Consider the following 25,900-nt stretch of genomic DNA (forward strand, 5'->3'; position numbering starts at 1 on the left):
TGATCCAGAAAAGTTAGATTAACTAATTTGTAACTTTCACTAGGGGATGAATTTGGACCAAGTTTCCAAGCCTCCTCATGATCACTAGTGAATGTGATTCTTGCAAATTGTCCAGCATGTGAGATACAAAGCAACACCTTCACTTTTCGTTTCGAATAAAAAAAAGCGTAGCTTACTGCGATTAAAGCTTTAGCCGAATTATTCCAGTACTCATTGGTCATTGGATATATATCATGTGTGTAGAGAGGGATATATCCTACTTGTTAAATAAACATTTCAACGAATTCATTACTAAAGACACCTTACTTCCATAAATCAAACTCAACATTTTATCTAGCTAACTTAGCAAATGAACAGTGTCTCGATAACTCTATCAATAAATTGTTCATCTCAAAGTTATGAAAAATTATTATTTTTTATTCTAAAACTCTCTCTCTTTCTCTCGTAACGGTTCATTTTCTCAAGATTCTTTGCCAACAATGATCCAACCACCACTCTCTCGCCATACACTACCTTCAACTACCACACAGAAATAGATTTGAATGCTAGTGCCCTAAAAATCGCCTCTCAAGACCATCCACATGTTTGTGAACCAACCTTCCTTTCTTAAGTCTGTGGTCGTCACTTGACCCAGTTCCCAACAACAAACGCCATTGCAACCACAGACTTGACCTCACCACAACCAAAGACCCATTTTGGAGTTGATGCAGATTTTAATTTGGGTCGGTTGGGGGTGTTTTCTAGGTTGATGTAGGGTCGATCTGGGCTAGGTGATGTAGGTTCAAATTTGGGTTGGTGTGGATATTTTTTGGATTGTTGCGGGTTCAATTAATGGACTTGGTTTCGGATTTTTTTGGGTTGATGTTGGTTGTGGATTTTTTGGGTTGATGGTCGAATGGGTTGTAATTTTTTTTTTTCCTTTTGTATTGATGTAGGTTCCATCTATGTTGTGGATTTTGGGTGCTTGATAGGTAGAGGTGGTAATTTGTGTTCGCGGGTTGTATTCGTGTCGTGTCAAGCCATTAGTATTCGGCTGTATAAGTTAACCCGAACCTAATTTATTTAATAAACGTGTTAGGAATCCTCAACCCAAACACAACATGTTTATTAAACAAGTCAACCCGACCCGACACATTAAACTCATTTAATTAACAAGTCATGTAAAGGCTAATACAAATGACCCATTTAATAATCTATTTGATTAATAGGTCATATTTAACCCATATAATTTTTTATCAATTCTTATATATCTAAAATTAAAATACAATTATAAATATAGTAATAAACATATTAAAACAACTATTACTTAAGTAATAATATCAAAATAACTAATAACTTTATAAGCTAAATTATTCAAATAGGTTCGCATGTTGAAGATGAACACGACCCGTTCATTAAACAGGTTAGTTGTGTCAACCTGAATATGACCCAAACTCATTTAGCCTTAACCCATGGCCTATTTATAAATGGGTTATTCGTGTCGGGTTTGAGGGTCGTGTCAAATTTTACCACCCCTACTGATATGGTTGGATTGGAGGAGAGGCTATATATATATATATATATATATATTTATTTATTTATTTATTTATTTATTTATTTATTTAGGAGAGAAAAAAAAAAGAGAATAGAAATAGAGTACTAAGACTTATGTAGTTATTTGTGAATAATAAATTAGGAAAAGGAAAAAAAAAAAAAGTGGATTTTAGATCAAATCTGACTAAAGATATGTTAAGCCTCATAGCACTCTTATCAAGAATGCTAAAAGTGATATATGATAAATTTTAGCACCAATACACTAAAAACCCAACTCCATCAAACATTTCAAATCTCAAAAAATTTGAGATATTGCTACAGTGAGCTTGTATTAATGCAAGCCCACTGTAGCACAAATCTTAAATGGAAAATAATATTTTATTCCAGTTACTTTTCCCTTTCTTTTTTTTTATATTGTTTTTTTCTTCTTTCTTCTCTCTCCTCTCTCACTTTCCTCGTCTCTCTTTCCCCGTAGCTTCTGTTTCTCTCAATTTCACGGTTTGAGCTCCTCCCCTCCATTGAATCTTTCCTCTCTACCGGCCTTGACACCACCACTGCAGCCTCATCGTCACCGTCGTCCATCACTTTCTTCTTCGCCGCATTGTAACCAACACTATATCCTAATCCTCTGCCACTCAAAACGACGCCGCTTTCGTACACATCACTATAATTGTTGATCTGTACGTCATCAGATACCTTCACAACCGGCACAAGAGTAAGCGAAACCATCTCTGGCGTCGGATCTTCTTTGATCCTCGTGTGGAGCTTGGAGGAAGCGACGATGCTGATGATAATGTAGTTGCCGCCAAGATGAAGGTAGAGCTTGACGGCGGGGTGATTTGATTTTGTGGGTCTAGGTTCATGGGTCTTTGACCAGCTTGGGCATTGGCATTGAGGGTAGATGGGCGTTGAGGGTAGATCGACGTGGGTCTCTGATCATGTGGGTCTCTCTCGGTGGTTGTTTTTCTTTTTCTTTTTCCAATTGTTGGCGGTGATGAGGTTGTGGGTTTGTGATTTGGTTGTGATTTTGGAGGGTTGTTTTTCTTTTTCTTTTTCCAGTTGTTGGTGGTGAATGGTGATGAGGTTGTGGGTTTGGATTTGTGATTTGGCTATGATTTTTCTGGTTGGTGGTCATGGTTGTGGGTGGTGGCGACAGTGGCAATTGTTGTAGCTGTGGTTATGGCAAGTGGAGCAGTGGTAGGGGTGGTGAAGGAGGTGGTTGGCTGATTGCTATAGATTTTTTGTGTAGTTGTTTTATTATTATTTTAATTAGTAGTTTATATTATTTAAATGAAATGGTAAAAAATATAGAAGTTTGGCAAAATTGACACTCTAACTTTCAGCATTTTTCATTTCAGTCCTCTAACTTTCAGTTTTGTCATTTCAATCCTCTAACTTTCAAATGTTGTCAATTCGGTACTCCATTAGATCTCAGTTATCTACTGCCGTTAAGTGAGCCAAAACAACGTCGTTTTGACTCTTTCTTTTTGTAATTACAAAAAATTAAGAAAAAAAAACACGTTCATTTTTTTTTCTCATTTTCTCTCTCGCTTTCTCATTCTCTATCTCTCTATCTCACAGTGCTGTGGTGCAAGGCCTCACAGCCGCCACCCGACCTAACTCCAGATCCCCTCCTCTATTGCCCTGGTCCCTGTGGCCGGAGCCCAAGTCCATTTCTTCAACCCGGAAGACGCGATCGAAGCGTTCGTCAATGGGTACTCCGAGAAAGTCCCAAAGGGCATGACAGTCCTTCAAGCTTCCGAAATCGCCGGCGTTGATATCCCTCGATTCTGCTACCACAATCGCCTCTCCATCGTCGGAAACTGCCGCATGTGCCTCGTTGAGGTCAAGAAAACGCCCAAACCTGTCGCCTCTTGTGCCATGCCCACTCTTCCCGATTTGATTTCTCTCTCTCTTTCTTCTCGTTCTTCTTGCCGCTGCCGACCCAAACGGACTCTCCCTTCTTCCCCCAAAATTTGCAGTTTAAGGCTGTGGTCAGTACTACCTAGATTATGAAGGAGATGATCATGGGATTTTGGGTATGAAGTTTGGGTTTGAGATTATGGGGGAGGGGGGGTGAGAGTTTGGGTTTCAGATTTTGGTGGAGTGAGTGACGAAGAAAGAGAGATGGAGAGGTGGAGGTCGGCGGTAGCAAGGAGGTTGTGGGTGGAGGCCGGCGACGGCGGTGAGGCCTTGCACCACGGCACTATGAGACAGAGATAGAGAATGAGAAAGCCAGAGAGAAAATGAGAAAAAAAATGTTTTTTTTTAATAACAGTTTCCTTTTTTTTAATTAAAAAAAAAAAAAGTCAAAACGACGTCGTTTTAGCTTACTTAACAGCAATAGATAACTGAGGTCTAACGAAATACTGAATTGACAACAATTGAAAGTTAGAAGACTAAAATGACAAAACTGAAAATTAGAGGACTGAAATGAAAAATACTGAAAGTTAGAGGGTCAGTTTTGCATTTTTGCCTAGAAGTTTTGATGTTTTATGAATCTTAAAGTGGGGTGGTATAGTGAATAAAGTAGGTTTTTGAAGTGTTAAATGCTAAAAATTTTAGAATTCTTGATAAGAATGCTTTATGTGAATTCTCTAATCTCATACATTCTCTATTTGCAGAATATCATGATAATTAGAGATTAATAACTATATCATTTATAAAATGTATAACTTAAAAAAAAATTTTAACTTCAAAACTATACATAGAACAAGATTTTTTTATTAAACTTTGTGTACATTTTAAGAAATTATTTTATTAAAAAAATTAAATAATGTAATATTAATAAAAAGTTACGTCGAACTGTATTTTTATTTTTATTTTTTTGATGGGGTCGAATTGTTATTAAAAAATTTATAATTTTGGAGAATGACAATATTCATCTCTATATATTAATTATTGAGACTACTAATTGGGGTACAACTTTTTATAAGGAAGAATAAAGGTTAAGATGAGTGCGCAGCTCTAGTCTTCACTCTTAACTGGATTCTCTCTCAATGTTTACTTTGTTGCTGACATGTCTTGTCGTTGGTCATTCTAGCTTACACTTACTGTCTCTTTGTTGACATATTGGTTTTGTTTGTTTCATTTTGATTCAAGTTTACTGTCTCTTTAGTTGACATATGGTTTGTTGGTTTCATACTTTCATGTTGTTTGTTTGAATCAAGCTGTAGTGGAGAAATTAGTGGGGGGAAAAATTAAGTGTTGACGGGCGGTGAGACCAAATGTATGGGAGAAATCACAACAACATTTTTCAATGTTTGGGGAAATGTCAGAAATCTACTCCTACTTTTATAGACGAGCCCTTGGATTTTTAATTCGAGTAACAAATTATTCCCACAAATATTTGAGTCAACATATATATATATATATATATGCCCTTGGATTTTTAATTCGTGTAACAAATTATTCCCACAAATATTTGAGTCAACATATATATATATATATATATATATATTTTTTTTTTGAGGACCCAAAAAAACTGGGGACCCAAACTCACTTAAAACAGTAAGTTGTACAGTTCAATCTCAACCCAAAATAATAAATTTGTAAGAGAGAGAAACAGACAACAAGAGCAGGCTTTGCCCAAGGATAAAAATAAGGAAGAAATGGCTAATATTTATTTAATAAATGAGCTAATATATCAATACAAGCTAGCCCGAATAAGCCAATGTTATACAAAAATAGTACTATTCACCATTTTTTCTCAATGTTCTTTTTGTTTCTTTTCTATTTATTGATACTCGTGTCTACCTCTCTAAAATCCCTCTTTTTCTTATATCCTCCCCCTTTTTTCACATATTGACCTTCCATCTTCTCATTATAAATCTCTCCTCCTGACACTTATTCATTTTTACATCTGAAAAATGTGGTAGAAGTAGTTTACTTAACTGTGACTTACACTCTTCAAGTCACTTCCTCATTAATACAGTTGATAAAGCTGTTACCCACCATTTAATGCAGAGGCAACAAACTACTCTAAATTGGAAACTTCTCCTATTATCAGTGATTCTCTCTCTTCAGACCCTTCTTTCCACCTAGAACGTCTCAGAGTCCTTTGTCTCATCCCTTCCTCTCCTCGGGTGACTTTCCTTCTCGGACTCATGATATCCCCACAACAATATTGCAACTCTTCAACTTCATCATCAGTCATCGGGCACCAACATATGTAAATTGGAAACTTCCCTTATTATCATTGATTCTCTCTCTTCAGACCCTTCTTTCCACCTGGAACGTCTCAGAGTTCTTTGTCCTTCCTCTCCTCGGGTGACTTTCCTTCTTGGGCTCATGATATCCCCACACTAGTATTGCAACTCTTCAACTTCATCATCATTCCTCGGGCACCCACATATGTAAATTGGAAACTTCCCCTATTATCATTGATTCTCTCTCTTCATACCCTTCTTTCCACTTGGAACGTCTTAGAATCCTTTGTCTCATCCCTTCCTCTCCTTGGGTGACTTTCCTTCTCAGGCTCATGATATCCTCACACCAATATTGCAACTCTTCAACTTCATCATCAGTCATCGGGCACACACACACACACACACACATATATATATATATATATATTTAAATTGATTTTTCATCTAAAATCTTGTTTATTAGCCAGACAAGTTAAATGATAAGAAAAAATTGAATAAATATAATAAGCTTAGTGAGATAAGTTTAATTTTTTAAAGTAGGCCAAAATTTCTGATATTTTTCTAAATTTTAAGGGAAGTTATTTACCCAAATTTAAATATCAAATGAGTGTAAAGAAAAATATACTAGAAGAGGTTTTATGAGGAGGTCTCACTACCTTTGCTTGACTATTAGATACTATTATCTAACACAGTAGATTTAATATTCTATATAAACTATATTGATGAGACTATATAGACTAGGGCTGTCCACGGGTCGGTTCGGGTCGGGTTTGTGCCCAACCCGGAACCGACCCGCCGGAATCGGGTGGAGAAAAAACGCACCCGCCGCCGACCCGCCGGAGTAATCGGGTCGGGCGGTTCAGATCATCAACGGGTGACGGGCGGGTCAGTCGGAATCATAGATCTGAGAAGACGACGAGAAATCGGTGAAAAAACACACAGATCCGGCGAAGAAACCCAGATTCCGGCGAAGTTTTCCAGATACCGGCGATATTTCTCTTAGATCTGGTGAGATTTCGCAAGATCCGGCAAAAATCTCACCGCATTTGATGAGATTTCACCAGATCCAGTCAAAATCTCACCAGATCTAAGGAAATATATTGCCAGATTCTGGAAAAATATTGTCGGTTTCTGGAAATAAAGTTGCCGGATTTTGGAAAAAACTTGCCAGATTCTGGAAATTTCGCCGGGATCTGGAAATCTCTCGGTCGGTTCGGTTTTTTCGGGATTTAGGGGAGGAAAACCGAAACCAACCTGTCGAAAATCGGTTTCTAGTGGTGAAGACCCACTGCCGACCCGCCGGAGCAATCAGGTCAGCCGGATTCGGGTCGAATCTGGTCGGTTCTTCGGGTGGGTCGGGTTACCAGATCCTTCTGGACAGCCCTAATATAGACTATCAGACATAGTATTAGATAGAATATTGTAAAAGGTTATAAGCATTCTCCTCCCTTGCACGTTGCTAGTAAAAATATATATCAACGGTTTTCATTAGATATTTCCATAGTATGACAGAGATTGTCAAACTTCGACCACTAAAGTCTACATACGCTTTCATTATTAGACTAAAAGTTTAAAATATGTTGAAACTATTTGTTATGGGTTTAAGTTATAACTTAATGACTTACCAAAAAATAAAAAAAGTTATAACTTAAGATAATAATATCTTTTGCAGCCTTATATATGTGGTTTGAATCCTACTCCCCATTTTTTACTATGTACTTGTTTAAAAAGAAAAGGAAAGTTCATTATTATTATTATTATTTTATACACGATAGAATTTCTACTCTAACCTAATTTAATTGTAAATGTATGTGAAGCTCTCTCCTGGAGACTTGAACCCCGGCCCTTGCCCCTCACACTCTACAAACATTTATACCTGTAGAGTGACCATCGCACCAAGGGTGTGCGGTAGTCAGGGGAAGTTCATTATTGGAAGTTCATTATCGTGTGTTTCAATTAACTCAACTGGTAAAGTCTTTGATTGTTAACTAAGAGATCTGTGATTCAATTTCTACTTACACTAAAAACCGATTAATTTCTTAGTCTAATGATAAAGAATTATTATCAATAGCAAACGCCATAAATTGAAACTCTATAAAAAAAAAAAATCCAAATTTTATAATTATTTACAGCCAAATAAATGGAATGACACTCTATTTGAGTAGGAGATGTTGAGATAATTGTGCATCTTTGGTATTGTTAATTATCCAAATAAAACAACAGCCCCATTAAAATCTTCTTCTCTTCTTCTTCTTCTTCTTCTTTCTTTCTTTTTTTTTTTTTTTTTTTCTAAAGTAAGGATACCATAAGTAACATTTTTTTTTTGAGAAAGATACCATAAATAACATTGGATATATATCACTGTCAATTTTTTTAAAGTCTTCTCCTATCTCTTCGTGTGTGTTAAAATACTTAGTATTCTTAAAAAAAAAAAAATACTTGTTAAGACATAAAATGCCAAGGGCCTTATATCAAAATTTTAAAAAATTACTTCTTAAATTATCTAGATCCGACCAATCCGATTTACCATGAGATTACTTACTATTACTTATTTTGCTTCTTTTTTTTTCTTTTTTTTTTTTTGGGCAGAATGCTTTCTAAGCTCACCATGCGCTATCAATTGCGTTCATATAAACATGCTTTGCACGCTCGACTATATGATTTCTTCCCCTTTTGTGTGTTAATGCCTCCTGGCATGCAGGTTTTAGTGGGCCCATTAACATATCATAAGCATTTTAAAAATAATAATAATAAATAAATAAATAAGTGATATTTAGTCATTTTTAGTGGGCTTACTAACGCAACGTAATCAATTTTTTTTTAATAAAAAAAATCTGATATTTAGTGATTTTCTGTTTGCTATTCCACTACTTGCCATCAAGCAAAGTCTAACTTTGATTTTGCAAAATTGTGAATCTTAAATTCATAACTATAAGTGAGACTAATTTTGTGAATTCTATCGAATTTCCGTAGTAAAAAAAGGAAAAAAAGAAAAAGAAAATTCAATTGCTATGCTAAAACTGAAGGTTTAATGAAAAGCCTTTCAAAACAAGGATTTGGAATTTAATTTAAGCATCCTTTAAAATTAAGATTAGGATTGCATGCAAGGCATGCTAAATTCATAACTATAATACTGGTAGAGATATCTGCCCACCATTATTTCTAAAAACATCATTATGCTAAGCATTGTAGCAGATTATCTTTGGTGGGAAACATCAATAAACATCGATCTATATTCTATACCACCCAAGTAACACCTACAGCGTGATACAACCCCAGAATTAATTGTCACCCACCACCATCCCATCTATTATACATTTTTTTCATCTCCCTTTTGGACTCTGCTCATTTGGCAGTACTCTTCATGCTGTCTCCTGTTTGGTTTTTTAAAGGAAGTAAAATAAAAGACACGCGCCATGTTTTACTGAAAACAGGAAAACATAAAAGGTCGTTCTTTATAATTAAAAAGAGTGACAGATAGTAATAATAGGCTAGCCAAGTAGCCAACAATGCTGCCCATGAGTCAGCCATGTGGGCGGCCAAATCTATTTATGTTGTTACCTTTGTCCTTTTGAAAATTCCGGCTTGTGTACACTACCACAAGCTGCAAACCTGTATGATCTAATGTCCTGTGTTGTTCCTTTGCCGCTGATAAAAGTTACATCTTTTTAATATAAGTAAGATCTAATGTTCTGTTTTGATCTTTGCTGTTAATAAAAGTTACGTCTTTTTAATAATGAAAAAAATGGAAGAGGATATGAATAATACATGTAAAAAAAATAAAAGTTTTCGATGCACTCCAACGCAGACACAACTAATCATTTATGTGGAGCCAAATTACAGTATTGTGAGATACCCAAATCTCTAAGCTCCAAACTTTTAATTTTGGGCCCTAAATGCTAAAAGTCATGTCATTCATGAACTAGTATTTACCGATAATTCTAACAAAGATGTCCAAGATTTAAATCTTTCCTCCCATTGTAATTATCGAATTAATAAATAAATAAATAAAATCCTAAATAATAGTCTAAGTATCATACATATAGTCATTGAGGGAAAAAATTTGTTCATTTTTTTAATGCTAAACAATTCCTTACTAGTGGCACTTAGGAAAATATGTAGGGTATTTTTTTCCCCATGTAGGTAACCAAAGTTTGACAACATGCCCAGTGATGGACCTACAGTGGGCAGGTGGGGCCAATGCCCCCCCCCCCCCCCACCCCACCCCTAAAAAAAAAAACTAGGATATATACATATATATATATATATATATGTGTGTGTGTGTGCCCGCGTACGCGTGTGTGTTGAAATTTTAAATTTTGGTCTTAATAGCCCCCAATTAAAAAAAAAAGGTATATATATTTAATTTAAAAAATTAAGATTTGCCCTTAAATATAAATATTTTTGGATCTCCTCTGAAATAGCGTCGAGTTCCATTTTAATAATTGTATTGAAATGTTTAAGAAACACTTATTTTATATGTTATACTTTGTTGACATTTTTATAATATCAAATGTTTAAGAAATACTTATTTTATATATAGTATTTTGTTGAATATGAAATAGATGTTAGTTTTTATTTTCATAAAAAAAAATAAAAAAATTTAAGCTTTGGCTCCCCCAAGCTTGAATCTTGGTTCCGTCCCTGAACATGCCCCTCAGTTGAAAGGATGTTATCCTAGGGCACCTCCCCATAGTTGCAGGGGGGATGGCTCTTATCGTGTTGCATTATACAAAACAATGATAGTTGCATGTGAGTCAATACTAATGGTCCGTATGAATTGAAAGGGAGGGAGAGAGGGTAGAGTAGACTAAAATTGACCAAAAATTAGTTTATTTTTAGTTAACTCTACTCAACTCCCAACCCCCTCCTCCCTCCTCTCAATCTAAACGGGCTCTAAATTTGGATGTAACAAGGAATGTCCTTTTATGGATGCGCCTTTTTCATGTAGACGAGCTCGATGGCAAACCTCCAGGTACTTTTTTGCCAAGTCTCTGCTGGGATAGAATGTCTCAAGTGAGAGGTTTGACCATTCTAGGTGTAGCTTGTATTAGGTTATTTTGTTTTGAGTCATGCTTGAAGACTTGATTGGTTGGCTGACCCTAAGCTCTAGAGGGTGCCAACTAAACTTGACAATTGATGATGACAATGATAATGATAATAATTTCAACTAATTTTAAGAAAAATTATACTTCAATTATGCAATAAATTTAATATCTAAACTAATAAAATTATTTAAAGGAGAATTCATTTGCATTAGATGCAGTAAAACTTAACTTCGTTTCCATTTTATGAATATTTTTCCAAATAATGTGAATTTAATTAGTCATATATCTTGAGTGTTTAGACTCAGAGAATTTCTATCACATTATTTCATCTTAATAATATGGAGATATTTATTTGTGTCTCTTTCAACCAACTTATTAAAATATTTAGTTTCCCACCTTTGAAGCCTTGAAAGGCATGCATGGAGTAGGGCACTTCGCTCTTTATTTTATGTGCAGTGACATGAGGGAGCTCAAATGCGCAAATACAATCAAATGGACTATCAAGTTAGATTTGAGGAAACATTGGGGCAATTGCCCCCTTGGTCCCCATATGATCATAGACTCAACAATTAGCAGTAGCACAAAGCAAATTATTCTTCCCCCTTTATGAACCCCCCAAAAAAAAATCGTCTCTTGGGTATTGATTTAGGCACATACATTATTTTTCTTTTAAGAGCCACTAAGCCAGAATGGCCAATCGGGGGCTTAGCTACAGTTCTCATTGTGGTTGAAGGGAGATAACTAAAATTATGTTGTAATTATTACTAGCCCTTATCTAACAAAGTGAAAGAGAAAGTATACATTAATTAAAGCATTCTTAGGACACAATTATTTTTATAACTTGTTAAGCGACAAGTAACAAGTTGTAATTTTTTTTGTAATACGACGAAGCAATTATAGATTAATTGCGCATAAGTATCTTACAAACTAGCTCAACTTTATTAATAAAAATATATATATATATAAAAAAAAAACCAAATTCTTCGGTCTCCACCACAGACAATGAGTAATCAAAATGAACATAGTCATTAGATTATTTAGCTCCTAACTTAACAAGTGCATTAGCGTATTAGTTCACATCACTGAAAATGTGTTGGACTCTAGATTTATGGAAGCTTAACAAGTTGTGATTGCGATAACATCCTTTATCTGTAAACTCTATTAATTGACATTTTAAAAAAATAAAAATAAAAGGTGTTGATGGTCATTTTAGCAGGAAGAAGCCCAATAGCAGGAAGAAGCCCAATAATATGGGTAGAAAAGAGTTAGTAAATTGGAGAAAAAAAAAATCATTAATCCCGAATGGCAGGAATAATGGATCATAGGCCTAGAAAATAATAAATGGGTCTTAAAGGAAGCAAGCGGGCCTAAAGGAGCCCAAAGAAAGAAGTAGTAAACCCATGGGCATTATACGAAATGGAAAGAATGGGCCAAAGAAGGTCCGAAGTAATAAAGTAAGTGAGCAAGGAGTTGATGGAAAAACCCATGAACCCTAAAAGTAAAGGATATGGTAATTGGGTCAAAGAAGCCCAAAAGAGTTAGCAAAAGCCCAAAAGAGTTAGCAAAAGCCCATGGGAGTGCAAGCAATAGAATGGGTCGAGGATGCCCAAGGAAATGAAATGGGTCAAGGATGCCCTAGGAGAAAAAAATGGGTCAAGGAAGCCCGTAAGCAATAGAATGGGTCAAGAAGGCCTGAAATAGCATAAATGCAAGCCCAATGACAATACGGGATCACTGTAATTAAGTAAAAGAAAAGCATACAGCAGGCGCAAAAGAGGCCCAGCAAGCACAGATTAAATAACACCACAGCAAGAATAACAAAATGACATGGCAGGAATGTTAGTAAATCCACGGAAGAAATAAGGAATAGGTTAAGAAGAGAAAAACCCACAATCAAGCAAGGCTCAGTCCTTGAAGGAAGCAAGCCATAAAGAATGAAGGCTCATAAATCAATTCACGCCACAAGAGGTCAAGAATGAGCGACGGAACACACAGACGAGCATCCGGGCTATGGCAAACGCATGAGCAGTAGACAAGCTTTGGACACACACGGAAGTGGAGCACGCACAAGGCTCAGGCACTACCAACTTGTATCCAGCCAATACAGGGGTGGTAGGCCATGGGTCAGAGGTAAGAGAAGGTATGGTCTGGCGGTAAGGAGAAGGGAGGAGCCTATTCCGGGGTTCCCGTTCAAACTCTTTTGGGGGAAATGTCCTGCTGGGATGACACACCATCTAAAAGAGGGAAGGATGAGTTGAAACTACTAAGTGCATGCCATGAGGGATAGTGAGAGAGAATGTTCACTTTGTTATGGATAAGATTGCCACAGTGAACAAGCAAACAAAATAAAATTCTTCGTCCGGTAATCGAATGTGGCATAGCTAGCATAGGTAAGTGGTGGTGGTTGGGTAGCTGACAAACCAGTGAGTGGTTTGGAAGTACACCCAGACAAAAGTGGTTAAAGGGTAAAACAGTAAAAACCCAGTCACGACAAGCAATATATAAAAAGCCTCTGCCGTGCACAATAGATAATCAATACGATCATCACAATCACAACAAAATCACAACAACAACAAGAACACGCAAGTAAAAAGAAAGAAAAGAGTGGAAAACAGAGTAGCAAACTTATAAAATGAAAGCTAGAAATAAAAACAGAGAGAGTAGGCAAGAGTAAGATGGCAGGCTTGCACCAATAGGTTAATCCTTTCTCTCCCTCTAAAAGCCTACCCTCTATTAAGGATTAAGGATTTTATTTGGGCCATAAGCCATTCAGACTCATTCTCTCAAAGTGGGTAATTTCTACGGCGGAATCTTCTTGCAAGGTTATCCACATTTAGGAAGTGGTTCCCTCCTTGGTCTTAGTTTCGTAATGCAACTGAGCACGACAAACTAACCCTTCCTTCTTTGATTTTATTATTTAAGCATCAGTATTTTTTCTCTTTTATCTTTACCACTTCATTTTACAATGTGTTTCTTATTATTGTGCTGTTATTTTCTTTATCTTAATTAAGTATCTTTTGTTTATTTTGGCTAACAGCAAGCGCGTCTCCTTTATTATTGTTATATTATATTTGTCTAACGTAACTCCTTTGTAACAGTTTCATCTGCCATGGGCATGCGACCAAAGTTTTCAACAAAGGGGCCTTAGTTTGCGCACAAGCTAGTTTGAGGTGAGTTGCAATCGAACCGGTCCCGACTCTCCAACCCAAAACCCTTAGGCCTTAGTGTGGCAGGAGGAAGCCCAGCCCACCATCTCAAAAAGGCGCACTACAAAAGGCAATTGAGATTACTTTTATAATGCACTAATCACAACATTACATATCAAAGTGTGTGTGTGTGTGCGCGCGCGCGCGTGTGTATATATATATATATATAAAATTTATTTTAATAGAGACAATAGATTTTCAATATATAGCGTTCGCCCCATCACAATTATTCTTTATTATCATATCAATATACTAATTAGTTTTACCAATTAGTTTTACAATGTATGTGAAGTTTGAATCCCAAATATCTTATTTGATACCAAATTTTTTTACTAATTGAACTTGTGGAAGAACAAAGTTTGGCCTATACCAAACTTGGGCCGAGCACCATTAGCTATAGGCCCATCCCACAAATGAGAGTCTCAAGGTAATTTGCTTAGGCCGTTGTTTTGCAGCACCTGAGCAGACCTCCTATAGGCCCCCAAGGAAGAGAAGCAATGCCTTAGGGGAATCTGTCAACCAAGCATAAGATTTGGCATTGGGTTCAAGCAACGAGCCCCACCCCCTAATGTAAGACTAAACATGCTAGAACAGTAGCCTAGACTCAAAAGGCCACTCAGTCATTGCGGGTGGAGAGACCCCAATGTGAACAAGATATTCCCTCTTCATTATGGGCCCACTAACGAGAGGGTATAAAAAGGAGAGGAAGGGTCAGTAACAAGAGTTATAACAATTTTTAGGGGAGACAAAACACGAGAGAAAGAGAAGAACCATCAACCAATAATAGAGTAAGGTGATTTAGCTTGGGATGCCTTAGAGACACCTTGTTTGTCTGAGATCCTCCACAGGCAACATATTTCTAGTAACAAGTCACCTTGCAATCATACATCACAACCATCCATCAACCAGACTTCTCTTACAATCTCCCACTATGTACTATACCCAAAGCAACATACAAATTAATTTGAAGTTCAAGCCCAACAATCTAGACATTGTTGAGGACCGCACTACCACAGAACTAATTACAACCCATAAATTATTAATAATAAAAAAATCGGTCACTAAATTGATTAAATAAATTTGTAGTGAGCTATTGCTATTAGCCTATTACTGTTACTATAACCTTTTTTTTTTTTTTTTTTTGAGAAGCGTTACTATAACTATCAGTATCATGTGCGACGTAGGCATTGGTCATCACTAAATTAAAGATAGCATGCATTGGCAATTTTTTAGTTAAATTATGCTCCTCCATGTGTTACTTTAAGGGTCCGTTTGGATAGAACTTATTACTGAAAACTGAAAACACTATAGCAAAATAATTTTTAAATGTGTGAATAGTGTTGCAGGACCCATTTTTAATAAAAAATTCCTTAAAAAGTACATGAACAGTGGACGCACAGTGCGTACACAGTACACGCACAGTGCATTTGTCCCCCACCACAGCAGCAAACGAAGAAAAAAAAAAAAAAAAAAGCAAAACGCAAAAAAGTAAACGCAAAAAAAATAATCTCTATCCAAACCCTCTCTAAATATGTTCGACCAAAAATACCTTAAAAAATGGTAATAAATAAATCCTTGAAAGATACGCTCTAAAGTGGGAGAATTTTTATTTTTTATTTTTTTATATAGAATAAAATTTCTACTCTAACCTCTCTATCTATATATATATATATATATATATATATATATATATATATAAAACTCATTTTTAGAAATTTTAACTTCGATCCTTACCTTCCCACCTCACAAACATTTTTACTTATAGAATAACCGGTGCACCACAATTACAGCTGAAAGCGCCAGAAATGATAAGAGGCGGAAATAAGAAGCATACCGCGGGAAAAAAATAAGCATACCGAAAGCAAAGAAAACTGAAAACCTCTCAAATCAAAAGCAACCTCTCTCTCTCTCTCTCTCTCTCTCTCTCTCTCTCAGACCATTTAAAAGCGACTCAAAGATAAAAGAGAAACCCGAAAATGAGAAATCTCTCTCTCTGAGTTTTGTCTTAGACTGAGATATTAAGAACAGAGTCTGAGACTGAGAGCTTCTCGAACCAAAGTCCATTGCCTCCATCTTAAGATCACAGACAGCCGAATCTACTTTTTCACAGGTACGTACGTACACACTTTCATTTCTCAAAACAGAAAAATCAAAACAAAACAAAATTCTACATTTCTGTGATGCCATTTTTCACAATGATCTTTCATTTTACCATTTTTTTTTAAAAGAAATTTCTTTTCAAATTCCTCAAAAACTGTGTCTATATTTGATTCTATCTAGACCTGAGAGACGATATTTATTTTTTGGTAATAAAAATCGATGATGTGACTCCTCTAGTTGATTTTAAAGATTTGATTCGTTTCTTTGTGTCAATTGTATGGCGTAAAATTCTTAAGGCATATTTTTGAGTGCTTTTGCCTCTACAATGCTTCGTTTGGTTGTTGCGAAAAGACAAAGGAAACCAAAGATAGTAAAACTTGATGCTCATAATTTCATTATTCGGCATTCCAGGGAATATGAATGTATGTCCTTACTTTAACTACAAAAATTCTCAATTTTCTCCCTAACCAGACAAAGAGTAAAGCCAGTTATATTATTATTATTATTATTATTATTATTTTTGGTTGAGAAATTTAGCATTTTTTTTTTTTTTATTCTGCTAAAAGGAATAGTAGTTCAACAAAGAATCATTTTGCTTTCTTTTACAGGCTCTTTATCTCTGAACCCCACAGAGCAAAGTGAAACGAAAATCTCACACTAATCAAGTGTAATGACTGAACTGCCAAAGATAAACCCCTGAAATCCTCAGAAAAGTACTGGTCCGAATCACACCGAAAGCGAGGGCATAATGGTCGTATAGAATATATATTTAGTAGAGTTTAGGAGAAGCAACTCCGTTACAGAGTGAACTTTCACAGCAAGAAAACAGTGAGTACCTTTTTTTGTCAACAAACTCCATGACTAATGCTTACACGCATCCTAAGAAGATGACCAAATCCTGTGAAATTTTTTTGATTCTTTTGAGTTTGCTTAATACTAACTACTGTAGTAAACAGTTTAGTATGTGTGAGAGGGAGATTGTGGGTCCCAAATAATAATAAAAAGCAACGAATGAATTTTTGTGACTATATTCTAACGCATACTTTTTCAGCAGATTTCACGGTTCTGATTAGATCCATCAGAGTAGGAATCAGCCTGTACCGCGGTGCCGTGCGTTGCACGTTTTTACGGTACCTGAAAAATTCTCCACAGTTTGCAGATTCTTCTGTGTGATTTTTGTTTGTGGTGTATACGCTTTTCCTTAGCTTATTTGATTTATTTTGGTATACAAAATTTTTTAAAATCTGATTTTTTTTTTTTTTAGTTTTTATTTTAGGCATAGTTGTATTTTGCTTAGTTTAGCTTTAAGTAAAATAAGTTATAAATTTTTTTTTGGGTTGGGATTGACTTCAATGTATCTTTACACTGGACACACATATTTTGACAAAATTCAAATTCTCAATACAATTTTTTGTGTTTCACTTTATATTCTATTAATCACAATTTTTTTATATTTGTTTAACTTTCCTTATAGAATAGCCAAAATTTAAAATGAAAAATAAATAAATAAATACATGACAAATTATGGTTGATAAAACATATTGTGAGCACAAAAAATAGTATAGAAAATTTGTATTTTAGACACTAAACACAAACAATTTCTTTAATATATATTTTTTAGTGTAACATAACAATGCACATATATAAATGCATTTATTTACAGTTAAATGCATTCATTTTAGAGTATTAATATGCGTGCATATAAATAAATGCATTTTTTTACAATTATGACTTCAGAGAATTACTTGTTTTAGTAGTTTTAGATATGGACCACTAAACAAGCACATAAATTATGGACCACTAGATAAGCACATAAATTATTTTTTTGCATAAGAAATTAAGGTTCAATTTTTGTCTATATCAAAAATCAATTGATATCTTGGCCAAATAATAAAGAACTATTAGGTTGTGGTTTAATTTCTGTCTATAACAAAAATCAAATAATATTTTAATTTGATAATAAATAACTATTATTAGAAATCGTAGGCCACCAAAAAAAAAAAACGTTGCGTATATCTCTTATAGCCTATTTGCCTTAATACACACGGGGCTACATAGCTTGTAGGCTTTCATTGCGTGAGCTGCGTGTAAAAGACAAAGTTATTTACAAGCCCAATAAAACCAAAAGTCTAAAAGCCATAATTAGCCCAACCCAATCCAAACTCCAAACTCCACCGATTCAATTTTTGTTTGACAATTGACGCTTAGGTAACGGTACGTAGTAAACATTATTACCATCCTATATTCCAAGTTCAATAATGTTTCTGAATCACAGTCTGCAATGCAGAGCAACTAGCTGAATGAAGAATTTGTGAATAGGGTGATCTTTCCTTGCTCCATATCTATGCTCTTTGTCACAAAAGACAAAGAGCATTGCCCAGCTGAACTGTATAGGTTGTAGAAATGGAGAGCGGTGAAAGCAGAAGTAGCAGTAGTGAGAGACACATTGTGTACAAAGACTCCTCTTGGTTTAGCCAGTTCCGAAATGGGTCCAATCCTTGGATGGCCAGATATGTCTACGCCTTGATTTTTCTAGTTGCAACTCTGCTAGCTTGGGCTGCTCGGGATTATGGCCGCTCTGCCTTGACAGAAATGGAGAGTAAGATTTTTTGCTTTGATCTTCAAAATTTTGTTGCACATTTTGTGGAATTTTTATGTAAAGGTCAGTGATTTTTTAGGAACTTCAAGCCTGTTGTCATTGCTCAAGCTCTTTTTCCTGTTCAGTTAGTTTAAATGTAAATTTCTTTCCCATTGCTGCAAACTAGGCATCAATGAATGAATACCCATTTGGATTTTACATACATAAACATTTACATTTGTCTAGGTACATTTTGAAATGCATGCATGATATGTACAATAATCCTTAGTAACATTGGTTACAACTTACAAGGAAGGTGGTTATGAAACAAATTTGTAGTCTTTGAATTGTATACAATTGTGGTGAGCCGTGAATTTACACATGATCAGGGTGGAGATATAAAAGTTTTTTTTTTTTTTTTTTAAATGCCTAGGCTTTGCTCCTAAAGTTGGTGAAGTTCTTAGTCAAGCAAAACAACACAGACTATTTTGTTAATTTTGTATTCTGATCAGACCATTAGTACATCATGTCAATGCACATTTGCTGTGGGTACAGGATTAAAAGGATGTGAAGGTGAAAAAGATTGTTTGGGTGCTGAAGGAGTTCTTCGAGTGAGCTTGGGTTGTTTTGTATCCTTTCAATAATGAGAATAAAATTCACTTTAGTTCTCACTAACAGCTTGTCTTAAGAGTTTCCTTTAGTTGAAAAGCAGCTATTTGTATGATTTATGATGTGAGAAGAATGTGAATTAATTTGCGCTGCCTGTATATTATAACTATGGTGTCCCTTGATCGAAATGTTCAGCTGTCTACCTAAATGATTTAAAATAGAAGTTTTACTGTATTAACCCTTGGATTTTGTCCTGCATCTTCATTTCTTTTTTCCTAATGGATCAAGTGAGCCTTAATACTACTTTAGACGTTCTTCATCACAATGTTTCTTTCAACAACTGGTTCCTCGAAGTTGGGCGAGCCCAGAGATTCATGGCATTCTGGATGGTGGTCTGTCAAGATTCCTGTGTGGATTTCCCTCACCATTATCCCTTTTTTGCTTCCTTCTGCCATTATTCAACTCTATGGTTAGTCCAATTCCACTTCCCAGGAAGCTTGCTGGTTTTTCCTTTTGCTTAGTTTAATGAAAAATTTCAAATCTGTTGCATTTTTTAATTAGCCAATGTTGTGCCTCTGACTTTTTTTTTTTGGCAGGAGGATTTGCACATTTTGGTGCCGGGTATGTATGATTCCTGTTATATAATCATGTCTTCAAATCACATATATAGAATATGTTTGTACTACAAGTTGCCGATATAATTATTTTATGTTACTTGACTCCTTAAAATTGTCTGAATATTTTTAAATGAAGTTTTTGCAATTCCTTTTTCAGGGTCTTCCTTTTAATTCAGCTGATAAGCATAATAAGATTCATTATGTGGCTGAATGATCGTTGTCATCCCGACAAATGTGCAGAAAGATGGTAAGACTCTTCATCCAAATAATATATCAAGCCCATTTTGCTGCATTGTCACATATAGTTTGCTTGAGATATTATGTAACAGTCCAATACTGTACTTTTTATTTGTATTCATCTTTGGTGTGCTTTGTAGTAGGGCTCTAAACAAGTCGAGCTGAGCCGAGTATTAAAAGTTTAAGCTTGGCTCAATTTTTTAGTTCACAACCTACTTGATTAACTTTTATATATTGAAACCATGACTAAAATGAAATATCTCTTCACAATTTTATAAATTTTTAATACGAATAGATTGTTTGTTTCATCAATAAGCTACAAGTAATAATTTAATATCATATAAACCTATGACAAACTTATACAATCCAATTTCAAGTCTATATAAATATATTTTTGGACAAGTATACATATAAAAATTATAATATTATATATAGTTAAATTTAGCCCTCATGTTCACAAGTTTGTTCACAAACGCATTATTATGTTTGAGCTCAACCCATTTAATAATCGAGTCTAAACTTAAGGCTTGAACTTGACTTGTTTTCTAAACAAACGAACATAATCAAGTTTTTTCTTGAACCAAGCTCGAACTATTCATAAACAGTTTGGTTCATTTACAGCCCTACTTTGTACTCCTCATTGGTGGACTGTCGTATATGTTTTATTCATTGAGCTTTCCTAGTGCGGCAAGTGGTGAGACAGCGATAATCTTTTTTTATTTCACCTTCACAAAACTCTACTCATTCATATACAAGTCTTTAGTACATCTAAGATAGTATGTGATTAAAATAGTTTAAGATGTCTTGTTTCATAAATTGTTTTGACGATTTCAACTGTCACACACACAAACAAAAACACTAAATAATGCTTTCTTGCAAAATGGAATGTACTGTGGCTTTTAGACGATGATATTAACTACTGAGGTTGCTCATCTCATTCTCACTGCAGCCAAATTCATGTGATGTTACTCGCAACTACCGCATATGTTGTGTGTATAGCGGGAATAATTTTGATGTACATTTGGTACGTACCAGAGCCATCTTGCCTCCTCAACATCTTCTTTGTTACCTGGACCTTGGTACTCCTCCAATTCATGACCAGCGTCTCTCTTCACCCAAAAGTGAGTTCTGAATATCAATGTGCCTCTCAGTTTTTTCCTATTCTAAACGAATTTAATTTAGATTGCTAATCTTTTTCTGAAACAGGTAGCTGCTGGCATCTTGACACCAGGGCTCATGGGGCTTTATGTAGTATTCATCTGTTGGTGTGCAATTAGAAGGCATGATTTCTAATCTTTGGCTTTGCTTAAACAAATGTTATTGTTCAATGGTTTTAAACTTCCCCTTTATAGTTCTTAGCTTTTCGGGCAAACATGGCAGTTTAATGAAAGCTTTTTAATTGCAAATCAAGATGTTATGAGGTTGGGGAGTTTATATTGGGACTTGGAGGACCCAATTTTGTAGCCCATTGCTCGCTTCTGACATAAACAGAAAAGTACATGAGGGGGAAAAGTGGTTTGAAGAAACACCCTCACCCTTCCAAGTGAAAAGTTTTGTGCCAAAAAGAGATTGTCTTTGAATTCTGCTTCAAAATCTAAATTCATTCATTTGATCAATTAAGCCAATTTAATACATTTAAATAGAATGTTGGAATCTTAATGTGGTTCATTTGTGCTTTCTGTTATCAATTGCTTTTAGAAAATCAATGTTACCTTCACATTTTCTATTTTGCTAAATTTAAAACTATCCATGTTTACAGTGAGCCAACAGGGGGAAGTTGCATTAGAAAAGCAGAGGCTACAGACAAAACAGACTGGCTTACCATCATAGTAATATCTGGATTCTTCATAAATCTTTTTAGTAGTTTGGAGCTCAGGATATATGATTGTTATCTCATAATAAATTTTTTTTGTGATCTGTGCCTAAAAGTACTTTTGAGTTTTCTAAATTTGACAACTGATTTCAGTAAGTGTGCATTTGGAATTGATGAAAGTTGTCACCTTATTTTACTATTCAGCTTATTTTTGCTACTATTCATAGGACCCACTACATTTTTAGTACTATTCATGGGTCTCACTGTACTATTTCAGTTAACTTTTACCTTTATCTACAGTACTTTCAGCAAAAAGTTTTCAGTTTTAGCAAAATAAGTGAATCTCAAACAAACCTTAAATCTAAATTGTTTATTCTGAAAATCCAGGCCATTGCCAATCTTTATTAAAAAATCAAAAACTTTTTAGTTAATTTATTATCTTTCAACTGCTCTGGCTGGCTATTTAGCGTTATGCTCAGTGTGGCTAAGCTTATTTTATTAGAAAAATAAAGAATGTACTCTCTTTTTTTTGTAGAACTCAATGATCACATAGACCATGAAAAACACGCTTGGATCTGTCACTTTTACACCGAGGGCAATAGTTCATGATAAGCCAGCCTATACTGTACATACAAAATGAACTATTTTTATAACAAAGTCTTTGTTTTCTTTTTCATCTAAAACAACACACCAAAAACATCTCAGAAGATTTTGTAAAAAAACGTTGTAACTTATAATCAACCCTCAAATTTTGGCCAGTATGTTTAATATTATGACTTCGGCAAGCTTTGGTTCACAGTTTTCACTGTCGCAAATTCATGATCCTCTTTTCCCAGTGTGACAATGACTTTCATATGTTGACAGAGCTTTGTTGTTGCTGTACTTGCAATGGTTATTGCAACATTTTCAACAGGCATAGATTCCAAATGCTTTCAGGTTTGCTCCATATTCCCAACCAACTTCTAATTGGTTACCAACATTTCCGCCAAGGTCTATCTAACAACAGCTGCAGTTCAGGACGGATGATGTGCAAGCTGAAGATGATGATGTTCCATATGGTTATGGCTTCTTCCATTTTGTCTTTGCCACGGGAGCAATGTACTTTGCAATGCTATTGATTGGTTGGAATACCCATCATGCCATGAGAAAGTAAGTTCTTGTATTATCTTTGGTCCATCAAATTGTTCTAACTAAAATATTTCCATTGTCAATTATAAAATGACAAAACCCAACTTCAGAAGCCACAAAACCTTTTCCACATTTTATTCTATCAGTTCATGGATCATTAACAAAAATCATTTTCATGCTGAGTAAAGCAATGCCATACCTGCAAAATACTCACTAAAAGCATGCCACATCTCAGAGTTCAACCTGTTTTTTTTCTCAGTTAAGTCCATTATAAGCAGATTTACTATTAGTTCAATCTGTTTGCTTCCTGTCAACATGAGTATGATTTTGGCAAGGAAATGATGTGTTATTCCCCCATGCCCTTCTGCAGGTGGACTATCGATGTGGGTTGGACCAGCACATGGGTCAGAATAGTAAATGAGTGGCTGGCTGTCTGTGTTTACTGTAAGTACTGTAACAAAAACCAAATGTCACATGATGCTTTTCTGAGGATAATCATTTTATCAAAAAAGTTGGATGAATTATGGCTATTTTGATTACAAGATTCTGATTTAATTAAGTTGTTACAGCAAAGGCATAGAATATTCTTATTGCGAGTCTTGTGACATTTTTGATAACTAACATGCATACTTACTAAAGACTTTGTTTTGCAGTATGGATGCTGGTGTCTCCAATCATATGGAAAAACAGACATGCAGCTGAATCCACATAAGCTATTCAAAGAAATCTCCATTTTTTATTTTATTTTTTTTTCTTTGGTCATTGCCCATTCATTTATTGTGCATATGGGAATCCTTCACCCCTTACAGATAGGAAAGGAACTGCTATATGCTCAAGACTCAGGGCAGAGCAATCCATCCAATATAAGTGTACTAATTGGATTTTTTTATTTGAAGAAGAAGATATACTCCTCTGGCTTCATGCAAAGGGTGAAGAAAGAAAACAAGAGTTATTCATATTACCTGAAAGATGAGATCCATCTTGTTATTTGTAAATACAACACTGGCAGATCATATAATGGATATCTTATGGAACTATAAAGGTCTCGGATGCTAATGAATTTCTTTGTCTCAGAGAGAGAGAGAGAGAGAAGGAATTTACCAAAGAAAAGAGGGGATCCATGATGAGTTGTAGTAGAACTGTAGAAGTTGTTTAATTGGTTTGACGAGTTATTTAGCTATCCAACTACATTTATAAGGTACGTGGTTTTCCTTTTCATGTTGCAAAAGAGATTATACCTAGTGCCAACGACCCTCTCAAACATTGCCCAATATAGCATCCTAATTCAAATTGCAGCCACTTCAATTTGGCCAAGCTCATACCAGGAGAAAGAGAAAAAAAAAATTTTAAATAAGCAGGAGGGAATTGTTATTATCAGAGCAAGCATTTATATCCCTATTTCATGGCCAAATGTCTTTCCAACGAAGGACCGGTAAACGTTTCTCTGGTTACATGAATCAGATTTTCATTTCATCATGAAAAAATTATATTTTTTTCAACAATTTCTTCCGCTTAACCATACATTTATCTATGGTAATCTTTCTTTAGGCAGAACGTGTGTTCAAGCTGTACTAAGGGCTCGCTAAACTATTACTGTATTAAAAAAAAAAAAAATTTGTTTGAATTTAGAAAAAATGACATCCCCGCATAAATGAGCTACTCAGACTTCATTGCGGCAGTGGCAACTATAAGCACAATGATGCATTTGCAAACAGTTCTTTGACCATAAATTTTGCTACAACTTGATTTAGTGGTTGATTGTGAGTGGTGGACAATCGTTGTCACGTGGACTTATCATTTTATTTTTTTTACCACTTTGTCTCAGAATTATGTCAAAACTTGTGCCCTTAGATTTCTCATTAGCCAAACTAGAGGAGTTTGGATACTCTCCATTTAGACAAAATAGGGTGTCACGTCCTAGACAATTTAGAAAAGAGAGTAGAATCAACCCATGATAGAAATTTATAATAGGTTAAAGTACACTTTTGACCCTCAAAGTTTAGAATTGTTTTCATTTTGTCCATTTATGATTCAATATTTTTATTTTGGTCCTTCATGTTTGATTTCATTTTCATTTTGACCATGTTATCCATTTCTATTGATAATCTGGTAGCACCTGGCATTATATGGGCAACGTGTCCTAATGGATAACACTTATTTGACATTTAACAATGATATTACAAATGAAAATTGACTTATATGAGTGACATGTCTTAATGGACAACACTAATCTAATAACAATCAAATTTCTAACAATAATTACTTATATGGATGGCATGTTTTGATGGAAGACATTTATTTGACACTTAAAAGACCAGATAACTAACAGAAATTGATGAAATGGCTAATATGTAAACAAAATCATACATGGTGGCCAAAATAAAAATTTTGAAATGTAAAGTGCCAAAATGAAAATAATCCCAAATTTGAAGGCCAAATGTGTACTTTTGTCTTTATAATAACAATTGTTAATAAACTATATTAGGAAAGTTTTTAACACCACTTAAAAAATATAAAAAGATGTCAGAAAAATTAATTGCTTTATCATTTTCCCATAAAATATTTCTCAAAATAATTCTTAAACTAATGCCCTTAGGGCATTCATTAACATTTTTCTTATAATAATTTGTCAGTAATCCATGCAATATACAAAAAAAGTTCAACAAAATATAATCTTTTTTTCTATACGGAATTTGATAATTACAATTTTTATTAATAAGCATTTATAATGATTATGTTTATATATGAAACTATCATATCTACCATTTAAAGAAAACATGATTGAGCAAGGTTTTATCAAGGGATGTAAATATAGGAGGTTTTCATGGGAGAGTTATTCTAGGACCTCAATAAATTTTACACATATTTTCACAACTATCCTAT

General features: G+C 34.9%; 1 protein-coding gene across 7 annotated transcripts; it reads left to right on the top strand.

Annotated features, from left to right (window-relative positions):
* Positions 1 to 15,776: 15,776 nt before the first annotated feature.
* On the top strand, positions 15,777 to 24,073 carry LOC142625106 (uncharacterized). 7 transcript variants are annotated; one of them, XR_012842378.1, is made up of 15 exons: positions 15,777 to 16,045; positions 16,644 to 16,863; positions 17,090 to 17,165; positions 18,323 to 18,634; positions 19,169 to 19,242; positions 19,532 to 19,691; positions 19,819 to 19,843; positions 19,997 to 20,086; positions 21,026 to 21,197; positions 21,283 to 21,356; positions 21,836 to 21,905; positions 22,754 to 22,825; positions 22,907 to 23,038; positions 23,388 to 23,461; positions 23,671 to 24,073. XR_012842378.1 is itself a non-coding variant. In XM_075798985.1 (15 exons), the coding sequence occupies exons 4-15, from the start codon at positions 18,439 to 18,441 to the stop codon at positions 23,727 to 23,729; spliced, it is 1,203 nt and encodes a 400-aa protein (XP_075655100.1). In that variant the 5' UTR covers positions 15,777 to 16,045; positions 16,644 to 16,863; positions 17,087 to 17,165; positions 18,323 to 18,438; the 3' UTR covers positions 23,730 to 24,073. The 7 variants fall into 7 exon arrangements, 6 of the variants coding, with proteins under 6 accessions (XP_075655100.1, XP_075655058.1, XP_075654978.1 ...); XM_075798985.1 differs by having other exon boundaries at positions 17,087 to 17,165; positions 22,902 to 23,038; XM_075798943.1 differs by having other exon boundaries at positions 22,902 to 23,038.
* Positions 24,074 to 25,900: the final 1,827 nt, after the last annotated feature.

The sequence above is a fragment of the Castanea sativa genome, chromosome 1 (assembly GCF_040712315.1).
Source record: "Castanea sativa cultivar Marrone di Chiusa Pesio chromosome 1, ASM4071231v1".
Taxonomy (NCBI): Eukaryota; Viridiplantae; Streptophyta; class Magnoliopsida; order Fagales; family Fagaceae; genus Castanea; species Castanea sativa.

Bases quoted from the DNA above. Each gene is read 5' to 3' on its own strand.
- LOC142625106 (XM_075798863.1), top strand. From the start codon at position 18,439: ATGGAGAGCGGTGAAAGCAGAAGTAGCAGTAGTGAGAGACACATTGTG. The intron at 19,692-19,818 runs GTTAGTCCAATT...TTTTTTTGGCAG, and splicing joins TGCCATTATTCAACTCTATG to GAGGATTTGCACATTTTGGT. The intron at 21,357-21,835 runs GCATGATTTCTA...CCATGTTTACAG, and splicing joins TGTTGGTGTGCAATTAGAAG to TGAGCCAACAGGGGGAAGTT.